The 24,343-nt window shown below is 44.6% G+C and overlaps 1 protein-coding gene across 2 annotated transcripts in view; it reads left to right on the top strand.

Moving 5' to 3' along the window:
- The window catches only part of LOC308263256 (SH3 domain-binding glutamic acid-rich protein-like), a gene marked incomplete at both ends in the record, with an annotated part of 63,301 nt that extends 40,121 nt beyond the window's left edge, over window positions 1-23,180 (top strand). Inside the window, 4 exons of one of the 2 annotated variants that reach the window (XM_080696198.1) lie at window positions 1,624-1,704; window positions 14,364-14,456; window positions 18,015-18,044; window positions 23,085-23,180. In XM_080696198.1, coding sequence (XP_080552324.1) covers window positions 1,624-1,704; window positions 14,364-14,456; window positions 18,015-18,044; window positions 23,085-23,180 — 300 coding nt within the window. The remainder of the gene's footprint in view (window positions 1-1,623; window positions 1,705-14,363; window positions 14,457-18,014; window positions 18,045-23,084) is intronic. The other variant, XM_080696199.1, reaches the window with a different exon arrangement.
- Window positions 23,181-24,343: the final 1,163 nt, after the last annotated feature.

Raw genomic sequence — 24,343 nt, 5'->3', positions numbered from 1 at the left:
AAAATTATGTTATTTGCAAGAAATGGAAGGACCTGGAGAGCATTATGTTAAGTGAGATCAGCCAGTCACAGAAAGGTGAAGGGCCCTATGTTTTCTATAATATGCACAAGCTAGGGAGTAATTGGGATACCAGAGGGACTCCAGACAATGGAGGAGACACCTCCATGGAGGCAGAGGTGGTCTAAGGGAAGAGGAGAGGGGAAACTGAGGCTCATTAATGGACATACTGTCATTGACTAAGTGGGCACAAGTGACTATACAGCGTCGATCTCAGTCCTCGGTATTGGGAAGTGGAAAGGGGCCCTGGGGGCACAAGTACTGTATGCAGTCATCACTGTCAACATGATGCAAGACCATAATGCACCAATAAAGGCACATTATATGAAAAAGGAAGTGTAGGTTCCACAACAGGCAGAATTTTTGATGCCTTCGTTCTTGCATTTACCCATAACCTAATATTCCCTTCAAGAATTGAGGCAGCTTTCTACAGCACATTCAGTACAGAAGAATAAAGTCTATCCTTGACAGAGCCGGACAACCGACAGGGAAATAATAAAGCTTTGGCTAAGACCAGTACACAGGAATACGTACCATTTACCCCTTCTGCGTGTGGTCTTAAGCGTCTCTGCCCACAGTAACCGGGCCGGCCACGCCATGGCCCAGTCATAGGAGCGTCGTCCTCTAGGAGCTGGGACCAGCTCCTGCAGCACTGCGAGTCTTTTGGCAACACTGTTGAGACTGTACCATCGCCCAGTGACGGCGAGGAGCCCAACTAAAGCAGTCTGGAGGCGGATCTCTTATGTTTTCTTTATGAAAAATGAAACTCTTCCGAGCAGTTGACAGCTGCACTCCTGGGGGTTGGTTTTGGGCTGGACCCGCGGGGCCTGCCCTGTGGAGGCTGACCGTGGGCCCGGGTGGGAGCGAGCTTTGGGTGCATTAGATTTCAGTCTGGTACACATCCCAGACCACTCTGGAGCTCTTCCCATTTTGCCCAAAACAAGCCCCTCTCTGTTTCCCCAGTCCTATGGCTTCTGGTACTGGCAGGGCCTGAGGTGGGTCTGGGCCTCAGGGCTCTATGGGAACAAGTGGAGAAATAATCCCGGGCGAGTCAGGTCCAAATCTACAGGCCAAAGGACAAATTAGTCAACAGGTTAAAGCTGTAGAACTTTGGAAACGCCACTTACTGGGTGGATGTGGGTCTTGTCAGTAACTCCTGAGTATGAGCAGCGCGTGTGTATGTGTGTGCACATGTGTGCAAGACAGGCACAATGAAAGTGTATCAAAAACAAATGCAAGCCTGGTGAGGCCCTTTGCAGCTCATTGAGAGCCTGTTTTAAAATAAAGAATAAAAAATAGGGCTGGGGGTATAACTTGGAGGAAGAATGTCCTTGGGATCCATCCCAAGTACCACACACAAAAAAACCCCCAAAACCAAAAGCCAAAACAAACAAAAACCCCAAACGTACAGTTTATGGGTTGATTCTTAACCTTTGGGCTTCGTCACCTTTGGGGCGGCCTTTGGTGTCTCACCTGGTGACTAATGAGCATAAAGGAGCAGGTGGGGTGAACACACTGGCTCACCAGTGCACAGTGCGTTTAAACCTTCTCTCTCTTTGTTTCAAGGATTTTGACTCTTTCTTCTCTGCAAAAGAAGAGAATATTATTTATTCCTTCCTTGGCTTGGCCCCCCCTCCAGGCTCCAAGGTAAGTTCGGATCCCCATTGCAGTTCAATGCAGGGTAAAATAAATGGGAATTCAAATAGACAAACAGTACTGTTTAATTTAGCATGATGATCTTTATTTTCATTTTATTTTTTATTTATTTATTTTTTTTGCGGGTCTGGGGATGGAATCCAGGGGCATTCTACCTCTGGCCTATACCTTCAGCCCGATTTTTCATTCTTTATTGTTATTTATTTACTTATTTATTTATTTATTTATTTATTTATTTATTTTGGTGTGTAGGGCACTGGGGATGGAACCCAGGGGCATTCTATTTCCAAGCCACACTCTCAGCCTGATTTTTTATTCTTTATTTTGAAACAAGGTCTCACTAAGTTGCGGAGGGCCTCACCAAGTAAATGAGGCTGGCCATGAACCTGTGATCCTCCGGTCTCAGCCACCCAAGTACTGAGATAACAAGCATGCGCCACCATGCCAGGCTTAATGTGATTTTTTTTTTTTTTTTTTTTTTTGGTGGTACTGGGGTTCCTGGAAACCCTTTTACCTCTGGGCTACACTCCCAGACACCTATTTTTTATATTTTTATTTTGAAACAGGGTCTCTTAAGCCAGCAAGGCTGACTTCGAACCTGCATGATCCTCCTGTCTCTGCCTTCCAATCACGGGGATTACAAGAGTGCGCCACCACGCCTGACTTAACGTGATTTTAATATAGTCTTGCTCCCAGGAAATTCGTATGCATAGAGATAATGAAGAATTTTTACTAAAAAAAGTTCAAAGTTGCCGGGCGTGGTGGTGCACGCTTGTGATCCCAGTGCTTGGGAGGCTGAGACAGGAGGATCGCACAGGTTCAAAGCTAGACTCAGCTACTTAGTGAGGCTCTCAGCAACTTAGAGAGACCCTGTTTCCAAATAAATTATAAAATAGGTCTGGGGGTGTAGCCTGGAGGTAGAAAGCCCCTGGGTTCCACCCCCCAGTACCACACACACCACACACAAACACACACACACACACACAAAGTTCAAAGTTGTGCTTTTCATATTTTTGCTATGTTTTCATGGTTATAGTGAATTTTATAATATTTAGAAACTTAACAAATATCAGGACTGGGGATACAGCTCAGCCTAGCATGTGTGAGGCCCTGTAGTAATCTTAAGTGCATTCCTAAATATACAAAACGGGAATGGAACTCAGAGTTATTCTACCTCCGAGCTCCACCCCCAGCCCTATTTTTAATTCTTTATTTTGAAATGGACGCACTGAGTTGCACAGGGTCTCACTAAGTAGCTCAGGCTGATGATCCTCCTGTCTGGGCCTCCCAAATGCTAGGATTACAAGTGTGCGCCGCCACGCCTGGCTTTTTTATTTTGAAATAGTCTCACTTGCTGAAGCTGGCCTCAAACCTGTGATCCTCCTGTCTCAGCTCCTCAAGTACTGGGATTGCAGGCGTGGGCCACGGTGCCTGACTCCTCCCATCCTGTAACCGGCCCTCTGTCTCTCAGTAGGCATCTCCCCTATTCCTGCTGATTCCCAACCCCCTCTCCAGACCCTACACCACTGGTGGTGGGCGGGGGAGTGTCCTGTTTCCCATCTAAAGACCTATTAAGAGTGTTTCTAACAGACGTGAATTTTTTTTATGACTAGTCAATAATAAGGTGGTAAAACTTTGGAGTTTTAACATAGGTCAAAAAATTTTTTTTTTTTTTTTTTTTTTTTTTTTTGCGGGTCTGGGGATGGAACCCAGGGGCATTTGACCTCCGAGCTACACCCCCTGCCCTATTTTTTATTCTTTGTTTTGAAACAGGGTCTCACTGAGTTGTAGAGGGCCTCGCTAAGTAGCTGAGGCTGTCCGTGAACCGCCATCCTCCGGTCTCAGCCTCTCGAGTGCTGGGATGACGAGCGAGCGTGCGCCACCATGCCCGGCTACCATAGATCAAAGTCTTAAGCCACCCTCTGCACCAAGAACCACGATAGAGACGGGAGAGAGGGTAGGAGGAAAGCGTGTTCTCCCTACTCACTGAAATCTCGGGAATCGTGTTTTCCCCATTTCTTTCCATTGAGATCTTCTTTACTTCTTTTTTTTTATTGTAGCCTTAAGATTTTTTTCATGTAGCTCTAGTCTTCACAATAATCACTTAAGACTTTTGTCAGATACTCTCACTGACATATGACAATTGACATATATGTGACATTATATATATCATATATTTATTAGAGATTGAACCTAGGGACATTCTAACTCTGAGCTATACCCCCAGCCCTATTTTTTTTTTTTTTTTTTGGTGGTACTGGGGTTCCTGGAAGCCCTTCTACCTCCGGGCTACACTCCCAGACCTATTTTATATTTTTGAAACAGGGTCTCTTAAGCCAGCGCGGCTGGCTTTGAACCTGCGCGATCCTCCTGTCTCTGCCTCCCAAGCTCGGGGATTACAAGCGTGCGCCACCACGCCCGGCTCCCCAGCCCTATTTTATTTTTTATTTTGAAATAGGGTTTCACTATGTTGTGTAGGGCCTTGCTAAGTTGCTGAGGCTGGACTTGAACCTGCAATTCTCTTGTCTTAGACTCCCAAGTACTAAGATTATAGGCCCGTGCCACTCTGCCTGTCTGCATAGTCCTACATTTAAAATTATTATTAATGTGTCATAAATGTGCGTATGCTGTTACAGTGTTATAACAGTCATTTAAATAATTTATATATGCTATCAGGGTAAAATAGGACATCATTTGTTTTACTGTGTTTACAATTTTGAACCTTTGGTTGTTCACCATTATTTATTGTAAATAACTCTGCAGCGGTTGCTGCCGGGAAATAGTGTTCTTTCTTTAGGAATATATTTCCTTAGGATAAATTCCGAGACATTCCTGTAGTGAGATGAAAGTGCATCATTATGGATATGAAACATTCTACCGAATTGTTCTCTGAGAGGCTTATAACATTTATCCTGCTGACCCGGTGCCCGGCTTTGCTTTCCAGAGATGAGCACGTCTAATCTCCTTGACCTTAGAACTACTGGGTTCTATTTAAAAAATTAGTTTCTACCTTAAAAAAATTAGTTTCTGATTCTGTTGTGCTATGAAGAAAATTTAGTAAGATGAATTTCTGTAGTACATAAATTCCTCTGACCTGATGTATATTTTCCTTTGATATTTTATTTTTTCATTGACAGAATAAGTATTTATTATGTATATGTTTTGAAATATGAATACATTGGTGGAATGGCTAAATCGAGCCTATTAATACATGCATCACCTCGGATTCTTATAGTTTTTGTTTTTTGTGGCACTGGGGATTAAACCTAAACTCATTCTACTCTGAGCTACATCCCCAGACCTAGTTTATTTTTATTAGAAACGGTGTCTCACTAGGTTGATGATAATCTCACTACTTGCTGAGGCTGTTCTCAAACCTGCAATCCTCCTGTCTCAGCCTCCCACGTACTGGGATTACACGTGTATGCCACTACACCCGGTTTCTTATAGTGAGTATCCTCACTATCAAAAAAACAATCTTGAGCCGGGCGTGGTGGTGCACACTTGTAATCCCCGCGCTTGGGAGGCCGAGACAGGAGGATCGCGCAGGTTTGAAGCCAGCCGTGCGCGCTGGCTTAAGAGACCCTATTTCCAAATAAAAATGTAAAAATAGGTCTGGGAGTGTAGCCTGGAGGTAGAAGGGCTTCCAGGAACCCCAGTACCACCAAAAACAAACAAACAAACAAACAAACAAAAACAACAAAAAACAAAACAAAACAAAAAATCTTCTCTCAGTGATTTTCAAAATGCCCATACTGGCTGGGAGTCGTGGCGACACCTCTAATCCCAGTCCTGGGGAAGCTGAGACAGGAGGATTGCAGGTTTAAGGGCAGCTTCAGCAAATCAATGAGACCCTCAGAAACTTAGCGAGACTGTTTCAAAATAAAAAAAATTAAATTGGACTGGGGGTGTTATCTCAGAGGTAGTGACCCTGAGTTCAATCCCCAGTACAAGAATAAAACAAAAAAAGACTCCGAAACAAACAAACTGGGCCTGGTGACACACGCTTGTAATCCCAGTACTTGGGAGGCTGAGATGGGAGGATGGCAGGTTCGCTGCCCGTCTCAGCTACCTAGTGAGGCCCTCCACAACTCAGTGAGGTCCTGTTTCAAAATAAAAATAATAAGCCAGGCATGGTGGCGCATGCCTGTAATCCCTGTACTTGGGGGGTTGAGACAGGAGAATTATAGGTTCGAAAACAGTTTCAGCAAGTGGTGAGACTTGAATTGACTTAATGAAACCCTGTTTCCAAATAAGAAATAAAATCGGGATGGGGTGTAGCTCAAAGGTAGATTTCCTCTGGGTTCAATCCCAAGCTACCCCCCCCCCACTCACACTAGGACTGAGGGTGTAGCTCAGAGGTAGAATGTACTTGGGTTCTGTTCTCGTTACCACTCACGCATAGACACATACACCGACAGACAGACAGATAGACAGACAGACAGACAAAAAAATGGGCATTCTTACAGAGTGCCATATACAGTGTGTATACTTCTTAAATCAGGGTTAGCAACATCTGGCGTTGCAGGCTGGGAAGTCCCGGCAGCCAGCCAGCCAGAGTCCTGATTGGTCCAGGGTGGGTACGAGCTCTCCCCACGGGTGAGGCTTCAGAGCCTGCAGTCTTCAGAGAGTCCTTAAGTAGACAGTGGGCAGTGTAGCCCTCAGGCTGCATATTTTGCGTGACCACCGTTGCGAGCCACCTGGGCCTTCTTAATTCCTGTTCCCAAGGGAATGGCTAACTCCTGTGAGAAAAGGGAAAATCGAGTCCCCTATTTATGATGATTTTCAGTTTTCCTTAGCAATTAAGGTTTCTGTCCGGGAAAGGTGACCTGAAAGAGGCAGTTGTCTTCCTGATGTATTTACCATCCCAAGTCTCCTTGAGCTTGTTTTTCTACCAAGTCTTGGACACTTGATTAACTCTCCACATGTGTGATCATCGTGTTGTGCAATGGATCTCTTGAACTTATTTCTCCTATGCAAAAGGCAATATATATTTTCATTTCTCTTTGAAAGGATTTAAAAAATATTAAAAACAATTTTTTGTGGTACTCTGGGTGGAACCCAGAGGATCTCTACCTTTGGGCTACAACCCCAGCCCTATTTTATAATTTACTTGGAAACAGGGTCTCACTAAGTAGCTGAGGCTGGCTTCGAACCTGTGCGATCCTCCTGTCTCAGCCTCCTAAACTCTGGGATTACAAGCGTGCGCCACCACACCCAGCTAAAAACAATTTTAATCAAATTAATACATGTATAATATTGAAAGGTCAGAGTCTTACAAGGATTATCTTAATCTTGTATCATTGGACTGGACATGGTGGTACAATCTTTCTTTCTTTCTTTCTTTCTTTCTTTCTTTCTTTCTTTCTTTCTTTCTTTCTTTCCTTATTTATTTATTTATTTAGTGGTTCTGGGGATGGAACCCAGGGGCCTTCTACCTCTGGGCTACACTCCCAGACCGATTTTGTATTTTATTTGGAAACAGGGTCTCTTAAACCAGCTGAGGCTGCCTTCAAACCTGTACGATCCTCTTGTCTCAGCCTCCTGAGCACGGGAATTACAAGCGTGCGTCACCGCACCCGGCTTGGTGCAGTCTTGTAATCCTATACTTGGGAGGTTGAGACAGGAGGATCACATGTTGGGGTCTGCTCAAACCGCCTGACAGAACTTCCGATGAATGGACTACATGTAGCGTCGAGTGCAGGTCTGCACAACCACCTGAACTTCCGATGAATGAATCTGCAACATGTAGCGCCGAGTGGATATGGAGGGCGTAACTACTCTCCTTGCCCCCGCTAGCCCAATTTGGTGATGTTGAGCCTTATTGGCTCAAATAATGCTTCCGTGCTTGTGAACCCCTCGTGCACTGGATAATGATTGGCTGCAAGTTATGTACTTTACACATGCAAGAGTGACCTTTAGCTTGATAGGTTAGAATAGTTTCCTGTTGGAAATCCCCCTTGCAGTTTTTTGCTTTAAATTGGGTTGCCTGACAGAAATAAACGAGATCCTGCTTGACACGACTCCCGGCTTGTGTGTTTCTGTTCCGGCCGTCGGCACTCAACCTTCCTGTCAGCCCCACCACTGACAGGCTGGACCTGTCAATCACAGGCTTGAGCACAGCCTCAGTAAATTGTGAGACTCACATCAACCTAGCAAGACCTTGGTTTCAAATAAGAAATAAAATCAGTCTGGGGGTGTAGCTTGGAGGTAGACTGCCTCTGGGTTCAATTTCCAGTACATAAAAAAAAAAGAGTGAGCCCTGGTCGAATGTCACTTGTCAGGGAACATCTCCCCTTCCTTGGTTTCTCCCACCATTTTGTAGCTGCAGAGTCCCCGTGGGGACTGTCCGTACTCTTCCAACTTCCCGAGTTGCTGTGATAGTCTGTCTCCTGAGCCTTGTGTCTGCCTGGTCTTGTCTTTCCCCGTTCTGAGAGGTGTTAGGGCTCTCTTTTTTGTTCTGAAGCTGTGTGATGAGGCGCCTGGTCTAGGCACCTTCGTTGTTTGTACTGGGAAGCTGCTGGGACCTGTGACTTTGGAGAGTCATGTCCCGCTGGTCTGAAAAGGGACATGTTGGGGGGATTCTTTCTATGGGTTCATTTTCCTTTAGTTGCTATCTTTTTTCTTTTTGAAACTATTTACATTTGAAGGCTGGACCTCTTGAACTAATTCTCTAATTGTCTTATTCTTTTTCTCTCATCTCTGTGTTCTTTTCTGCAATATTTCTTTAACTTTCTGCTTTACCTCCTCTGTTAGTTTTTCATTTTCTCTATCATATTTTTGCTTCTCTAGAGCCTTTTGTTTTTTTTTGTGGATGTATTCTAATAGCTTTCTTTTTATATAAGATTATTTTTCTGAACTCTGATTTTATTAAATGTAGTTTCAAACAGTTTTTAAAAACATTCTTTAACCCTTTGCATCCTGTATTTTCTCTAAGTATGATATTTTTCCATTTATTTTCCTTTTTATTTTTATGTCTTGTGTTTTTCTCTGATATCTGGTGACCCTCCATTTATTTAAGACAAAGTACTAAAAAATTGATTAGAGTCCTATGTCTGTGGGTGTGGCTTTCTGTATGGGGAAGGCTTTAGTGTAGAAACAAAGAAATCATTGGATTTTAGGAATCTTGGATTGTGGGCTTTTTCTGTTGGTTTAGAGAGAGAGAAAGAGAGAGAAGAAAGAGAAAAAGAAAAATAACTTGAAGTTATAGTGATGGTGATGGAAATGATGGTGGTGATGGTAATGGTGGTGGTAGTAGTTAGTGATGGTAGTGATGATGGTGATAGTGGAGGTGATAATGGTGTTGTTGTTGGTGATATGGATTTGGTGGTAGTGTTGGTAGTGATGGTGTTGTTGGTGGTGATGGTGTTGATGGTGATGGTGTTGATGGTGATGGTAATGGTGGTGGTGGTGGTGATGGTGATGTTGGTGATGGTGGTTGTGGTGGTGATGATGGTAGTGGTAGTGATGTTGGAGATGGTGATGTGGTGGTGATTAGTGGTGGTGGTAGTGGTGGTAATGGTGTTGATGTTGGTGGTGATGATGGTGATGGTGGTGGTGGTGATGGTGATGTTGGTGATGGTGGTTGTGGTGGTGATGATGGTAGTGGCAGTAATGTTGGTAATGTTGGAGATGGTGATGGTAGAGGTGGTGATGTTGGTAATGGTGGTGGTAGTGGTAGTAGTGTTGGTAATGTTGTTGTTGGTGGTGATGGTGGTGGTGGTGGCGATGATGGTGGTGGTGGTGTTAAGTGAGGGCATATCATTGGTCAAGGTGCAGGTGAGGAAGGGGATGGGAGCTTCCTTTCTTTCAGGAGGTGAACTCCACATTGACCCCCTGTTCTCAGAGTAGCTCCCTATTCAGTTGACCTCATGTCCAGAGATCAGATTCCCTTTGCAGAAACTGAGACTGTTTATTTAGGAGGGGACAGTCGCCTCCATCTGGGAAAAAGAGGGATTAATCCGCCTTTCCTTCCTTTCATATCTTGCATGTAATCTGTTAGATTTGAATATTTTTATAACTAAAAGAGAAAGGTAAAAATTAGTAAAATTAATGTTTAACTTAAAAATTTAGGACAAGGAGCCAGGTGTAGTAGGTATACACATATAATCCCAGCTACTCAGGAGGCTGAGGCAGAAAAATCCCAAGATTGAGGACAGCCTGAGAAATTTAGGGAGACCATGTTTCAAAATTAAAAAAAAAAGAACTGGGGATGTATCTCATTGGTAGGGCACATGTCTAACATTTGTGAGGCCCTAGGTTCAGTTCCTGGTACTGAAAGAAAATCTGTATAAAATGACTGGGAAGCCGAGCGTGGTGGCACATGCTTATAATCCCAGCATTTGGGAGGCTGAGACAGGAGGATTATGCAGGCTTGAAGCCAGCCTCAGCTACTTAGTGAGGCCCTTTGCAACTCAGTGAGACCCTGTTTCAAAATAAAGAATAAAAAATAGGGCTGGAGGTGTCGTTTGGTGGTAGAATGCCCCTGGGTTCTGTCCCCAGTACCGAGAAAAAAAAAAAAAAAAAAAAAAGATTGGGAATAAATGTAACAAGAAGCTCAAAGGGTCTAGATAAAGAATTTAATCTTATCCTGAGAGACCCTAACAGAGACTGAAGAAGCAGGAACCTTTCACGTTCCTAGTTAGGGTGACTGACCGTAAGAAATGAAAATATTCCAAATTAATATAAGTATTTAGTGCTATTTCAACAAAAATCCCATTTTATAACTGTCGGAAATAAGGAAAATGATCTTAAAATTTATTAGAACAGTGTCTAAGAAAAGCCAAGAAAGTTCTGTAGCAGTAGACTTTGTTAGCAACTTGCCTTTGTGAATATTAAAGATCGCGTGAAAAGCAGCAGTGGGTAAAGCCATGTATTGTCATGGGAACGAATAAATATATTCATGGATATATCTTAATAAATGACAAAAATATCATATTAATTCAGTGGGAAATGACAGTTTAGGACAGACATAATTTGCCATCCATCTGGAAGAAAACCATTTAGACCCCCTGTCATATGCAAAATTAGATTCTGGGCGGATTGAAGGCCTAGATATTCACAATCAGTACAAAGTAATAAAAATGTACTTTTTTGTGGCACTGGGGGTTGAACCCAGGGACATTCTACCTCCAAGCTACACCCTCATCCCTATTTTATTTTTATTTTGCAACAGGGTCTCACTAAATCACTGAGGCTGGCCACAAACCTGTGATTCTCTTATATACAGCCTCCCAGTACTGGGATTACAAGGGTACACTACCATGCTGGGCGAGAAATATACTTTTGACAATAAAAGTTAGATTTTTTTATATGAAAGGCTAAACAATGAACAAAAATATTACAACAAAATTTGTAAACAGTTACAGACTGGAAAAACACTTGTAACAAAGGACTAATTTTCTTTTCTTTTTATGGTACTGGGGATTGAATCCAGAGGCATTCTGCCTCTGAGCTACACCCTTATCTCTTTTTATTGTTTTGAAACAGGATCTCGCTAGGTTGATGAGAATCTCAATACTTGCTGTCCTCAAACCTGGGATCTTCCTGTCTCAGCCTCCCAAGTGCTGGGATTACAGGTTTGTGCCACCGCGCTCCGCTCTAATATTTCCATTACATAAAGAACTTCCCAAAATCTCAATTAAAGAAGAATAATTTAAGTAAAAATGGGTAGACCATTTGAAAGCACTGATTTGAACAGGAAATATAAGTGGTTTAAAACAGACACAAAATATGCCCTTCCTTTATAGTACCTAGGAAAATATAAATGAAAAAAAAAAAAAGAAATCTCATTTCCCCTTCAACATGTTGGCAAACAGTAGAAAGAGCACTTGTCTTAGTCGTGAGGATAAAGACAAAGGGCATGGTCACTTCTTTCCTCCCTTGTACAGGGGATTGAACCCGGGCTACTCCTCCAGTTTGTGGTACCCAGAGATGTTCTACCTATGAGCTAAACCCCTGGCCCTTAAAAAAATTAAGAAAAAAAAATTGAGACGCTTTCACTAAATTGCTGAGGATTCTGCTAAATTGCCGAGGCTGGCCTTGAACCCGCCATCCTCCTGTCTCGGTCTCCCAGGTCCTGGGATTATAGGCATGTGCCACCATGACTGGCAATTATTTTTAATTTTGAAAGAGGGTCTCATTAAGTTTCTGAGGGCCTCACTAAGTTGCTGAGGTTGGCTTTGAGCCTGCAATCCTCCTGTCTCCGTCTCCCAAGAACTGGGATTATAGGCACGTGCTACCACGCCCGGCTACTGTCACCTTTTTTAAAGAAAAAGATCTTTACCATACTGCTCAGTGCAATATAGTGTTATTTGTAGAGGCACAAACATGTGAATGTTCTGAACATCCATCAGTTGGGCAATGTTTGAATAAATTATTATATATTTAATATTAATCAGGTGTTAAAAGCATGAGTTGGAACTGTATAGCATGAGTATATCGCTGGACAAATGTTTACTGTATATTAAGATAGAAAATCAAGTTATGCACAGTGTGTTCTTATTTCTGTTTCAAAACCCACGAAAATCAAAGGGAGATAGCAAGCATCTCCAAACTAGCCTTTATGTATTAGCATAGAGTTAGGTATGTACCAGCTTTCTTTTCTTTTCTTTTCTTTTCTTTTCTTTTCTTTTCTTTTCTTTTCTTTTCTTTCTTTCTTTCTTTTTCTTTTCTTTTCTTTTTTTCTTTTCTTTTATATTCTTTCCTTTCCTTTCCTTTCTTGGAGGCTGAACCTAGGGGCATTCTATCTCTGATCTATACCCCTAGACCTATTATTTATTTTTTTATTTACTTTTTTTGTGATACTGGGGATTGAACCCAGGGCATTCTACCTCTGAGCTACACCCCAGCCCTATTTATTTTTATTCTTTATTTTGAAACAGGGTCTCACTAAGTTGTGGAGGGCCTCACTAAGTAACTGAGGCTGGTTGTGAACCTTCAATCCTCATGTCTCAGCCTCCCAAGTACTGGGATTACAAGCGTTTGCCACCATGCCCAACTTATTTTTTTTATTTTGAGACAGGGTCTCACTAAGTTGTTGAGGCTGGCCTTGAACCTGTGATCCCCCTGTCTCAGCCTCCCTGTACTGGCATTACAGGCATGAGCCCATACACAGCACACGTCAAGCTTTTAATCCTGATTTCGTGGGACAGTGGAGATAGAGGGAGCGTACATGGCTTATTGTTCCCATGTACTTGAAATGTGTTTGTAATAAAAGTAGGCTGAGATCTTACAGCGCTGGGAACCACTTCTTAAGTTCAAAGGGCATCAAGTAAGAGGCACAGACTTCGATATTCTCTCTGAAGTGTGGGTGGTAATGACTGTATCGCCCACTCCAGCCACCGTACTGTTGTGAATAAAATACAGGATGAAGCATGATTGTAATTCTAGTATTTGTTTTTTTTTTTTTTTTTTTTTTTTTGCAGGTGTGGAGATGGAACCCAGGGTCATTCTACCTCTGAGCTATACCTCCTGCCCTATTTTTTCTTCTTTATTTTGAAATAGGGTCTAAGTTGCAGAGGGCCTCACTAAGTAGCTGAAGCTGTCTGGGAACCACAATCCTCTGGTCTCAGCCTCCCGAATGCTGGGATTACAAACATGTGCCACCACGCCTGGTGTAATCCCAGCCTTTGGGAGGCTGAGACAGGAGGATTGCAGGTTCACAGCCAGCCTCAGGTACTACTTAGTGAGGCCCTGTGAAACTCAGTGAGACCCTGTTTCAAAATAAAGAATAAAAACAGGGCTGGGGGTGTAGCTTAGAGGTAGAATGCCCCTGGGTTCCATCCTCAGTACCACAAACAAAACAAAACAAAATACAAACAAAAAGTGCAAGATGAAGACAGATGTAATTTGAATAGTCAAACATTGAAATGCATATTACAATCCTCAAGAAAATGCTGAAATATTCTCACCTCTTTGATGCAGGCGACAAAATCTCCTGAGGAAGGATCTTCTCTTCCCAATGGTGATGTTGTGGGAGAGGCAGAGGGCACGGCGGAGGTAAGGGCTTCCTAACCACCTTCCCCCATGCCAGTGTCCCCAGCATGGCTGATGGTCCTCATCTGTCCCCGTCCCATCCATCCACCCACCCACCCAGTGTCTCCAGGATGGCTGCTTGGTCTTCATCTGCCCCTGTCTCATCCCATCTATTCATTCATCCATCCATCATCCATCCATCCATCCATCCATCCATCCATCCATCCATCATCCATCCATCCATCCATCCATCCATCCACAGTCCCCCAGGATGGCTGCTATGTCCTCATCTATCCTGTCCCATCCATCCATCCATCCATCCATCCATCCATCCATCCATCCATCCATCCATCCATCATGTCGACCTGCCTATCTGCCTTGTTTATCTCCATCCATCTGTGTATCTGTCATCCTCATTATCCTGAAATGGGTGAATCACAACCCCTCGCTCAGGCAGTTTAGTACTGTAAACACGCACATCTGTCTATTCACTTTCACCCACAATGTCGGGTTTGGTGAGCATGTGCTCGAAGAGCTAAGTGACCTCAGAAGTAGGGATGTGTTTGTTTTGTCTGTATACCGTGCTCTAAAGAAGAAAGCTGCCGCGGTGTGTCCCGGCTTGTCCTGGGAGCTTACCTAAGGTCACTGATACCCTGGGTTTCTTTTATGAGCAGGGAACAGAGACAGCTGGAGAAGGTGGAGAAAATGAGACTCAGAAGGAGGAGGGTGAAGATGCGGGCGGCCTCCCCGAGTCCCAGGAGAAGACCGTGAGTGCTTTCTTTCCATGCTCCTCTGGGCGTCAGCTCTGCCCCTCTGGGTGCCGGGATTGTGCTGCATGCTGGCCACGCAGCGGCGAGAGCGGCAAGTGCTTGTCCTCAGTACACTGGCCACTGTGGACGGGCAGAGAGGGCTCAGGGAAGCACGGGAGCCCCATCCCAGGCCTGGAGGAGCAGCTGCTGAGGAGGCAGTGATTTGTCGTGCTGAGGTTACTGTTCTGGTCCAGCAGGCATCCTTATCCGTTGGTTTTGAGCAGTGACTCCTCAAACACTGCCACCCAAAGCCCTGCCTGCTGGGAAGACAGCCCAGGAGGTGTGGTGTATTTGTGGGGTGCCAACAAGAACTTGGGATGAGAAGGGGGCCTTGGGGAGGAGACTGAAGCGCAGTTCAATTCCAGGCAAGGGAATAGCAGATCCCAGCAAATCCTAGACATGGAGACCCTCTTCTGGGGCCGCAGGGTGACCAGTGGGGCTAGTGGGGGAAGGAAACTGGTTTTGTAAAGTCAGAGTGGAGATAACAGGGGATCAGATGGGCCACGTGTGCAAGAAATTCTGGAAGTGAAGCTGGAAGCTGGGCCGGGGAGGCCTTGGCTGCCCAGGGAGGCCGGTGGCCAGGGTGGGTGCAGGCGTGGGCCCAGCCTCCCCACGGGAGGACTTTAGTGGGAATGCCAGGAGCACTTGACAGATTGCTAGAGGAATGTAACTTGTTTATGTTTGTGTGTGGCTTCCATCAAGGTAAACCTATTTTTACTAGAAAGGTAAAATTATTTTGAGTTGTATTCTTTGCAACCCCAGAGGTCTTGCCTGAAAATCTGTAAGCCCTCTCCATCGTTAGCTACAGGACCATGATGTCTCCCCTCTCAGCTTCCTCCCAAACCTGTCTTGAGGAAAGCTCCTTTTGCAAGGACAGAGATCAGAGCTAGAGAGCCTGCCGGAGCCAGCCAGCAAAAGTACAGGTTCTGAAGAGAGGTGTGAGGATGAAGAATTTAACTCAGAATATTTAATTTATTCTAACGTGGGGGGGGGCACCAGCCTACTATCTCTACTGGCCGACCCCTGCTCCTGGGCCGGCCCATGCCCCACTGTGGTGGCAGTGCCTGGATTTGGCCAGAGGTGCCAGACCCCTTTCTTCTTGGACTTTCCTTTTTTTTTTTTTTTTAATGTTGGGTGGAGCTGGGGATTGAACCCAGGGCATTCTATCTCTGAGCTACACCTATAGTCCTATTTTATTTTATCTATTTACTTATTTTTTGGCGGTACTAGGGACCAAACCCAGAGGCATTCTGCCTCCAAGCTATACCCCCAGCCCGATTTTAATTCTTGAGTGGAAACAGGGTCTTGCTAGGTTTCTGAGAGCCTCACTAAATTGCTGAAGCTGACTGGGCGTGGTGATGTGCGCTTGTAATTCCAGTACTTGGGAGGCTGAGACAGGAGGATCACAAATTCATAGCTAGGCTCAGCTACTGAGGGCCTCTGCAACCTAGTGACACTCTGTTTCAAAATAAAGAATAAAAAAATATGGCTGGAGGCCTAGCTCAGAGGTAGAATGCCCTGGGTTCAATCCCCAGTACCACCAAACAACAACAGTAACAACACTACATTGCTGAGGCTGGCTCTGACCCTGTGGTCTTCCTGCCTCAGCTTTCCCTTATAAGAGCGCACCACCGTGCCCAGCCCATTTTATTTTTTATTTTGCAGCAGGACCTCACTAAATTGCCGAGGCTGTATTTGGACCTGGGATCCTCTTGTCTTAGCATCGAGTCCTGGGATTACAAGCATGCACCACCGCGCCGGCTTGGACTTTGCTTTTGCACTAACACTGGGTGTGTCACTGGAGTGTTTAACTTAGAGATTAGTTAACTTAGAGATGCCCAGTGCTGAAAAGTCCCCTTGGCTGCCGGCTCGGGCTTGGCCAGCTGCCTTCCGTGCCATCTCTGAGATCTGACGGCGGTGTGGTGGGACTGGCCCGGGATGTGGGGCCGGGCTGGGCACGTGGAAGCGTCTCGGGCCTCTGCGTTGGCTTGTTCTGTTACTAATCTTGACAGGCAGCCTGGCGGAAGGGGAAGGACACCAGGTTGTGACCTGGTGACTCGGAGCGAGTCCCATTTGCGTTGCTGACTTGTCCTCTGACCCTTGGCAGCTTACTAAACTTGGTGGTCTCAGTGTCCGCATCTGTCCAGAGAAGGGCTGTGATACAGATGAGTGCAGGCCCGGGGCCGGCGTGCAGGAGCTCAGTGCCTGGGGTGCAGGGCGATGGGATTCCGAAGGCTGCTCCCAAGAGCCACCTCGCAGCCAGCGTGGTGGTGCACGCCTGTAGTCCCAGTACTTGGGAGGCCGAGACAGGAGGATTGCAGGTTCGAGGCCAGCTGTGACAACTTAGACTTATTCAAAATAAAAAGAAAAGTAGGGCTCTGGGTTCAGTCCTTAGTACTAGGGAAAAAAGAGAGGAGAGAGGAGAGAGGAGGAGGAGGAGGATGGAGAGAAATGCACGCACACACACGTGGATGGATGTGCTACCTGTCTGTTTAATGAAGTCACTGGAGCACACGGGCCCCAGAGAGGGCTGTTCGGGGAAGGGATGGGAAAGCTTCTGTTTCCTTCTTGGGGTTGCAGTTCTAGGAGATGCAAGCTGGTTCAATTATTATTATTATTTTTTTAACATAGAAATATTATTTTATTGGCAGTCTTCTTAAAGCATTTTATTTATTTATTTATTTATTTATTTATTTGGTGGTACTGGGGGTGGAACCCAGTGGCTTTCTACCTCCGGGCTACACTCCCAGACCCATTTTATATTTTATTTGGAAACAGGGTCCCACTAAATTGCTGAGAGCCTCACTAAGTAGCTGAGGCTGGCTTCGAACCCGTGCGATCCTCCTGTCTCAGCCTCCCAAGCGCGGGGATGACAAGCGTGCGCCACCATGCCCGGCTGGTTCAATTATTTTGATCTGGGGGAAATGGAATCTGTAGTGGGTGGGCACCTAGACCTGAGTTTTGGGGGGCCCACCCTCTGTTACCTCACAGCTTTCTTTTCTTACCCAGAAACTGGTGTTTAAATACTACACGGCTCAGAAATGCCATCATTTTGTTCTGATAGAGGAAATAGTTTTAGTCTACTTTTATTGGTTGGTTCAAAACCGAAATAATGTTATGATTATAAGGTTATAAGGGAAGAAAAGACAGTTTTTGTTGAAAAATTTAAATGACATATATGACCCAAATTTTACTAGGCGAACCATAGATCGTCGGTATGCGCCAGCTGTAGAGACAGAACAATACATATTATTAGGCAGCGTTTCCAATCAATTACATCTCCTCAGGAGTTGAGTACTAAGGAAAAATCTCTAGGCTTATAAGATCCCAAGAGCTTTAATAGGATGCGTGAAGTCGGAGGGGACCCACTATCCAGGCTTCGCTGTCTATGCAGCTTATAAATTAACGTGCTGTTCATTTTGATGGGCTTCAACTACAGTTTGCTTAATATTCAGATCTGACTTAAAACTTAACTTGAATTTGTATTTTTTCTTAATTTTGATTTATGGGCCCAAGGAAGAAGAGGGAGGACGAGCAACAGAAGAGGTAGGTGCGTCTTTGCCCTTTAACAGATTTGCGTGGTCAGCTAAATAAAAACATACTCATGCTTATAATAAGCAGCACCGTTCACAGTAGCCAAATTATGGGACCGATCTGGGTGACGTCAACAGATGACTGGATTAAAGAAGTGCAGGGTGCACACTGGATTCCACACGATGGAATTCTACTCAGCCACAAAGAAGAGCAAAATCGTGTCGACTGCAGGAAAATGGATGTAAGTAGAGAAAGTCATGCACAGTGCGATAGGTCAGGCTGAGGAAGCCGAGGCCCCGTGTTTTCTCTTATTTCTGGGAGCTAGAGAGAAGACAGAAAGCATAAGAGAATTTATTTAGTTATTATTTTTTTTTTGCAGTACTAGGAATAGAACCCAGGGGCATTCTACCTCTGTGCTATACCCCCAGCCCTATTTTTTTATTCTTTATTTTGAAACAGGGTCTCACTGAGTCGCCGAGGGCCTCACTAAGTAGCTGAGGCTGGCTGTGAACCGTGATCCTCCGGTCTCAGCCTCCCGAATGCTGGGATTACAAGCGTGCGCCACCACGCCTGGCTAACAAGCTAAAGAATTTAAGAAAGAATTGCCTTACAATGAAAAAGGCAGACTAAGGCCAACTGAAATAAAGTTTCACAAGGAGAGAAGATTAAGAGTTACAGAAAATAAAGGGAATGTATTAAAAAGTTAGGGATAAGGATGGGTGTGGTGGCGCACGCTTGTAATCCCCGCACTTGGGAGGCGGAGACAGGAGGATCGCGCAGGTTCGAAGCCAGGAGGATCGCGCAGGTTCGAAACCAGCCACACTGGCTAAGAGACCCTGTTTCAAAAAAAAAAAAAAAAAAATAGGTCCGGGAGTGTAGCCCGGAGGTAGAAGGGCTTCCAGGAACCCCAGTACCACCAAAAAAAAAAAAAAAAAGTTAGGGATACCAGGGATCAGGGATATGATTATAAGGTACAATTAAAAGATTAAAAGAAAAATGATAAAACAATATTACAAGCCATAAAGGGTAAAATGTTTAGGAATGAAAAGTATTCTCTGCACATGTGCTGTAGTGTGCCTGTTTAGAGAGCCTGTTCTGGAGTTCCTGTGCCAAGGTTCCAGGCGTGGTGAAAGACCTCACAGCCTGTGATTGGAGCTGGAGCGTGCTTCGCCAGTTGAAGAATTAAAGTGCAAATCTTAAAAAATAGGGGCCTTAAACACTTATGTGAACTTGAAATATGTAAGTGTATATCTGCCACCAGCTATTTAGATATTAGGACTTTTTCTCTAAACAGGAATGCAAGGATTAGAGTGACTAATTGTTTTTCTAACATAATCATACTCACCTGTCTAGAAATTCCAGATTTAGTTTCTTTCAGTAGAGCAGAAATTTGAAGACATGTGCAAAGCAATCTAGCTGCGTGAGGGTTTATGAATTCTCCCAGCCACTCCAAGCTTTCTTGACGCCAAATTTGGTGGCAGATTTTGAAGGTGATTCACATGTACTGCGTCTTTCAAAGCATCCCCCGAAGTGAACACAGGACAGAGAGTCCTTTTTCTGCTCACATTCATCGCCCCCGTGCTGTATGTTTAAATTATGTACCTCTAAAGCATATGCTGCACTTAAACAAACACATCAAAGTCAATCACTAAGCCAAGCATGGGAAGGAGGGATGGGGAGGAATGGGGTGGGGATCAGGTGAGGGCTAATTGGGTGATGTGTGCATGTGTGTCTCCACAGTCTTTTATCCCATTAAGATGGATGACTACAATGCACCAATAAAAAATTAAAAAAATAAACTCTGTAATTGCAACAACACTCTAAGTTGCATACTCAAGTGTGGGAACAAATATAAGCAGCTCTGGTGAGCGTGGGTGGGTGGTGATGTGCCGACCCTACTAGCTGTGAGCGCCAATGTGCTCTGCGCACCAGTCAGTGTCATCTGGGAGGAAGGATATGGGCCATGGACGAGGTTCTCAAAGTGGGATCCCTAGGCCAGCAGTGGCACCTTTCCTCTGGGGAGCCTTTAGAAATATAATGGTCCTTCTTTATCTGCAGTCTAAAAATACTAAATGGAAAACCGCAGACGTGAACAACTTGCCAGTTTTAACTTGTGCCGTCCTGCTCCTGATGTGTATCCACGTTGTATATGCTACCCGCCCATAGGTCATTTAGCAGCCATCTTGGTTATCAGATTGATTGGTGCCATGTTGTAGTGCTTGTGTTCAAGTCACCCTTGTTTTACTTACCACTGGCCCCAAAGACAAAGAGTAACAGAGCCGGCAATTTGAATACGACAGAGAACAACCCTAAAGTCCTAAAGCTAAAAGGCAAGAGTTCTTGACTTAGGAACAAAGAAAGAAAGAAAGAAAACTCTGTACTGAGGTTGCCAAGATCTACCCGAGGGAAAAATCTGAATTGGGAAGGAGGAAGAAATTCACGCTAGCTTTGCTGTCACATTTCAACTGCAAAAGTGACAGCCACTGTGACGATACATTCAGATGGCACGGGCATTGGTTGTTGCGTGTATATGCGCAGTATATACGTGGTTTGTAACTCGCTGAGGTCACACGAGTCCTCTAGGGGGCTTGGAACACGTCGCCTGCAGGTAAGAGAGGACTCCTGTGCACACGTTCGGGTCCTGCCTCAAGTTCTGGACCAGAAACTTCAAGGCAAAATAGTCTGTGTTTGAAGAAGCCCCGTAGGTGACAGATGCCTGGCCGAGTCTGAGGACCATGGGATTAGACATGTGTCCTAGGGAACCTGATATCTCACCAAGCTGAAGTCAGGTGCAAGAGCCCGTCCTGTTTCCACGCCAGTAATAAAAAGTCCATGTAACTTCAGAGACAGTTTATTTTATATCAGAAGCCTGTGCTTGGTAAAACCCCCCAACTCTTACTTAGCTCTTAGCGTGGTTTGAAGGTGTCACACAGGCGCCCTCTCCTTCTCCGTTCTCTTCCTGTTTTGTTAAATCCTTCCAAGTCTACAAGTTTTATTTTGAAAACATCAAATAATTATTTTTTTTCTGTCCAAGAGATTTTGTTCTGTTTCCTAATAAGCTGTGGGAGGAATGTTATGATAATTCTCACCAGCTCTCCTCAGTGAGGGCAGCACATTGTTTGTCTTGTAAAGGCGGAAGAGGCTGTAAGTGTCCCCCAAGGGCGCAGAATTGAAATTCTACTCGGCTGCCTGCTGGTGAGGCTGCCGTGTATGGGCTGGGATTTGGAATCTGAACATTTAAACCCTAATAGGGACGTAACCATGTCAACGCTCAGAGGAATCTGGTTAGAGAATTGCCTGCTTAGAGCCAAGTGACCTGGGCAGACTTCCTACTCTTGTGCCAGTGCCCAAAGTTGCTTAGATCTCTGTGACGTTCATTATAATCAAGAGTTTTATGAATACAGTTCTTGCATATTTTTGGATTAATTGCTTTAAATGGCCAATCAGAACTAAATTAAAATGGAGAATTCCAGGGTAGGAAGAGTTAGCAAAACTCCCATGTACTGACTTGGTATTTCAGTGCAAGGTCATCAGTGTTAAATGTGGTCTCAAATATCAAAAGAAATTCTTCCAGAGATATTTCTGCTGATTTCTGAAATTACAAAATAATTCATGATCTTTATAGAAAATTTAGAAAATACAAAGAAAATAAAAATAGCGTATATGCTATTACCTAGAGATAATCACTAGCTACACAAAGATATACACACAAACACACACATGCATTCTCACCCATGTACACACATAATTATCAAGTCTCGATGGATACTCTAGTCATCTATATTTTTCATGTAATGTATCTATATTTTGGAGACGCAGTAAATATAAATCCAACTCATCATTATTGATGTTAACATATCAAACTTAAGATGGGTATGGTGATGCATGCCAGTACTTGGGAGGCCGAGACGGGAGGATTGAATGTTTGAGAGCAGCTTCAGCAATTTGGTGAGGCGCTCAGCAATGTAGTGAGACTCGGTTTCCAAATAAAAAATAAAATAGGCCTGGGGATGAAGTTCAGAAGTAGAATACCCCTGGGCTCAATCCCTCGTACCACATACACACAAATCAAACTTAACCCAATTTTGGGGCCTAAAGGTTATTTCTACCTGATTTTATACCATGATTTTCATTATATCTTTCTAATAAAATTCTGTATCTCTCTTGTTCGGCAAGCTTCTGTTTTTGAAAATTCCATTTTTTATATCTAAAAATAATACAAAAAGCATCCTCCTGTTAACTTGGAAGTAGTTCCAGATATGTAGGCTGCTGGTAACACTGGATTAAGGAAATTGGCTTTTTAACAAAATATAGCCATCCCATCCATTAAACAGCTCATCCTTTCTGGCAAAATTCTTTTTTTTTTTTTTTTTTTTTTTTTTTTTTGCGGGTCTGGGGATGGAACCCAGGGGCATTTGACCTCCGAGCTATACGCCTGCCTATTTTTTATTCTTTATTTTGAAACTGAGTCACTGAGTTGCAGAGGGCCTCGCTAAGTAGCCGAGGCTGTCTGAGAACCGCGATCCTCCGGTCTCAGCCTCCGGAATGCTGGGATGACAAGCGTGCCCACCGCGCCCGGCTCAGCAAAGTTCCATTTTGCTGACATTCTTTTCACACCTTTTTCTTCCAGCTGTGTCCCCTCGGGGTTTTTTAAGGCAGTTTGACGAGACTTAGTTTGCGGCTATGAGTGAAGACTATACGCTTATGTTCTTTATGAGAAATCCTAAAACTCATTAGAGTTCATGAGCACATTTCTGCATCTTCTTTCTGAATTAAGGAGTTCAGGGTGATGGCTTTGTGTGTGGTGTGTGTATGTGTGTGGTTTCTGTAGTATGATGTGTTACACATGTGCATGGTGAGTGTGTGAGAGATGGAATGTGTGTGTGTGATGGAGTGTGTGTGTGTGTGTGTGTGTGTGTGATGGTGTGTGTGTCTGCGTGTGGCGTGTGAGTTGTTGGGGAGCCCTCTAACGTAAGATCTCTTCTTTCTCTCATTGTGTCTTTATGCTTCTCAATAATGTCAATAACGATATAATTTTTTGTTAAAAACAAGACGACAGAAGTAGCGGAGGAGGGAGCAGAAGGGGAAGCAGAGGAAGAGGAGGCTGAAGAAGGAGGAGAAGAGCCGGGAGAAGGAGCGGACTCGTAGGCCTCTGGCGCCTGGGCCTTCAGCAATCCCAGGTAGCTAGAGCACCCTGGCGCCAAACACCTGTCGGGAGGGGCGTGGGTCCTGATTAAGGCCCCCCCACCCTTTGGCCAGGGCGTGAGCCTGGCAGCGCTGAGGATCCATTTCTTGGGCACGAGGGCGCATGTGATTTCTAGGAAAAGGTGCGCCTGGGAGCAGGGGAGCGGTGGTGCCGCCCCTTCCTCTTCGTGAGCTGGTGGAAGGGAGGTACCTCGTGTTCCCTTGGCAGAGCCCTCCGCTGGCCTCCACACCTGCCCATCTGCAGGGAGGTGACGTTTGCTGTGTCACGATGGCGGTGAATCTTAACCTTGAACAGTCACGGCGCTGGCCATGACTCATGAGCAGAAACTGTCACTACCGGGTGCTTAGTCCTAAGTGCTTGACTCAGTTCTCACTTATTAGACGTCAGAACGGGGAAATGTGGCCGAGGCGTGAGGGATCTCGGCAAGCTTTTGAAGCCGTGCAGCCAGAGACTTCTATTGAACCCAGGGCATTCTATCTCTAAGCCACACCCCGGCCCTAATTGTTATTCTTTATTTTGAAACAGGGTCTCACTGAGTTGCAGAGGGCCTCGCTAAGGAGCTGAGGCTGTCCGTGCTAATGAACACCAATGACCAGTTTAAGTAGCACAGACCTCTCTTATTCACTGTGCGTACAAATGAAAAGCCAATTTTAAAACGCCGGATATATTTTTGCTGCGTCTTGGAGCCAGTGGGAGTAGCTGTCACAGTTGATTATTGGGCTATAAAACTTTTATCATTCACTTAAGTTACAAAGTGAGCCTAGCCCAAGGCTCCGCTGATTTCGATCACACCACAGGCGCACAGAGCTCTCCTTTAAAGGCCAACTGATTGTCTTTAGAGTAGTGATTGTGTTTCTAAGAAATGAATTGGGAGCCATTTTTGAAAAAAAAAAAGAAAAGAAATTTGGTAAGTTTATGAAATTCCATAAACTTCCTACCCGAAGGAGGGTAGGAAATGAAAACACGCTGGGATGTATCTTACTACCAGAAGCAAAACAAGTCACAAGAAAAGACTCCCAAGTACTGTGCGAATCCACTGGGATTCCCTCTGTCTGCGAAGTCCTTTAAAAGTTATGTAATTTTAATGTGACAATTTTAAAAACAT

The sequence above is a fragment of the Muscardinus avellanarius genome, assembly GCF_963383645.1.
Source record: "Muscardinus avellanarius genome assembly, chromosome: 5".
Classification (NCBI taxonomy): Eukaryota; Metazoa; Chordata; class Mammalia; order Rodentia; family Gliridae; genus Muscardinus; species Muscardinus avellanarius.
The sequence above is the reverse complement of the archived record's forward strand: the minus strand, read 5'-3'. Positions and strand labels throughout refer to the sequence as shown.